This window comes from Fulmarus glacialis, unplaced genomic scaffold, assembly GCF_000690835.1.
Source record: "Fulmarus glacialis isolate BGI_N327 unplaced genomic scaffold, ASM69083v1 scaffold17989, whole genome shotgun sequence".
Taxonomy (NCBI): domain Eukaryota; kingdom Metazoa; phylum Chordata; class Aves; order Procellariiformes; family Procellariidae; genus Fulmarus; species Fulmarus glacialis.
In genome coordinates this window covers 1-1,903 of record NW_009234060.1, presented here as the reverse complement: position 1 = coordinate 1,903, position 1,903 = coordinate 1, and the positions used below count along the sequence as shown (strand labels likewise).

The 1,903-nt window shown below is 62.5% G+C and overlaps 1 protein-coding gene across 1 annotated transcript in view; it reads right to left on the bottom strand.

Annotated features, from left to right (window-relative positions):
- AGBL5 (ATP/GTP binding protein-like 5) overlaps positions 1 to 1,674 on the bottom strand; it is a gene marked incomplete at both ends in the record, with an annotated part of 8,984 nt that extends 7,310 nt beyond the window's left edge. Inside the window, 2 exons of the mRNA XM_009585543.1 lie at positions 365 to 543; positions 1,497 to 1,674. Coding sequence (XP_009583838.1) covers positions 365 to 543; positions 1,497 to 1,674 — 357 coding nt within the window. The remainder of the gene's footprint in view (positions 1 to 364; positions 544 to 1,496) is intronic.
- Positions 1,675 to 1,903: the final 229 nt, after the last annotated feature.

Here is a 1,903-nt window from a genome sequence, read left to right as displayed (position 1 = left end):
GCCCCGAGCCACCTCTCTCCCTCCTCCCTGAAGCTGGCCCAGCTCTGACACGCCAGGGAGAGCAAGGACAGGACAGCGTCTGACCTCCTCAAAGGCGCAGGGCAGCGTTGCTCGCCTGAGCTAGAAAGCCCTGATCCAGGAGGTGACCTATGCAGGCAACAGCAGCCCCGAGCCCTCGCCAGAGATGCCGGGGGTAGCAGGGAGAGGTTGCGGCAGCCTGTGGGCCTCAGCTCACCCTTATATTGACGCAGGATTTTGGGACTGTTCTTCACAACTATCGTGAAATGCACAGCAGGCTCCAAACCAGGAGGCCGGCCCAGCTGGGACCCTGACGAAGCTGCAGCTGCAGCCTGTGCTCACTCACCGATAGTGGCCTCGCACCACCCCATCCGGGTTCAGCATGGGAATGAGCTTAAAGACGAACATCCGCCGCAGCATCTGGGCGCGGGGGTCCTCCTCCCGCAGGATGAAGTCCAGGAAGCCGTTGAAGACGAAGCTGGAGGGTGTTTCTCCCGGGTGGACTCTGCTGCTCAGGAAGAACACCTGGGGGCAAACAAACAGGGGTGCTGGGCAGGTTCCTGTCTGCCCCGAGATGCTGCGATGCCTTAGCCGAGGGGCCAAGCGCTCCCTGGTGCTCCTCCCCTGCACCGTGGCCAGGCACCACGCTGCCCGAGGCGGAGATAAAGCCTTTATGTAGAGCAGACAACCAGGGACCAGCTGCGGCAACACAACAGTTTTCGGTAGCTTCTTTACCCGGTGCCTCTCCTAGGTCCTGCTTGGAATAAGGTTGGTTATCCCTGTGTGAGACTAAAGGGACAGAAACCCGCAGCCTGCCACCAAGAGAAACCAGAGTACGGGTGGCAGAGCAGCAGAGCCGCAGAAGCGCCCCAGGGAAAAGCCCCGAGAGATCCCGCAGAGCAGGGAACGAGCCTGACCGCGATGAGGACATAAAGCACCTCCCGAAGAGCCCTTCTCTTGGTGGGAGCTTCTCAGCAAGAGACGCGCGTGCAGCCTCCCGGCCGCCCATCCCAGCTCTGTGCAGCCGCAGAGGGAGCTCCCTGCCCGTCCCCGTCCCTAGCAGGCAGGGCCCACCTACCTACCACCCCAAATACAGCACTTCCATCAGTTTCTTCACAGCTTAACGGAGCAACAGCATTAAAAGGGCAACAGAACAAAACTCCTAGGAAACGAGATGCTAATTTTTTGCCCTGAGGAACACGTGTGGTGCTACCAGAGGGCATTTCATGGCACCGAGATGGTGTGGATGCACTGGGGCTCCTGGCGGGCTACCAGTTCCCACGCCTTGACACGGGATCTCACAGACTCTCTACTCCCCACACTCCACCCCGTCTAACACTCCAGCCCTCCAGGACACGGCACCTTTCAGGTCAGAGACGTGAGGGTGGCAGCAAGGCCCTGACACACAGACCATCGCACAGTCTGCTGGCCGCATTCGCCGTCCCCAACGCAGTCCCAAAGCCGGCGCAGCAGCTCACCCTCTTCCCTGCGAAGCGGCGCGGCCGTGGCGTGGTTGTGTCTGGGAAAAGCTTGTCCAGCCGGGGCTCCCGCTTCTCCAGCATGCCGTGGCACGAGGTGACGGTGAGCAGGTCCACTCGCAGCTTGTCCAGGGAGTGGCAGAGCAGCTCCCGGTGGTAATAGACAGAGGCGAGGGGGCTGCAGGGCAAGGGGAGACGCTCAGCCAGCCTGCCCCAGTCAGCTGGCAACACACGTCGGAGCCCCCCCCTCCAGGGAAGAAAGGGGCTTGGCTGGGGCAGCTGCCGTACTGGATGAGCGTGCTGCTGGGCCGGGGACAGGGCACTGAGCCTCACCCCGGGCAGCTGCTGGAGATGCCCTTAGGGAGCCAAGGGGGCTCCCAGCTGGGCGGGGGACGCCCTCCCCACCT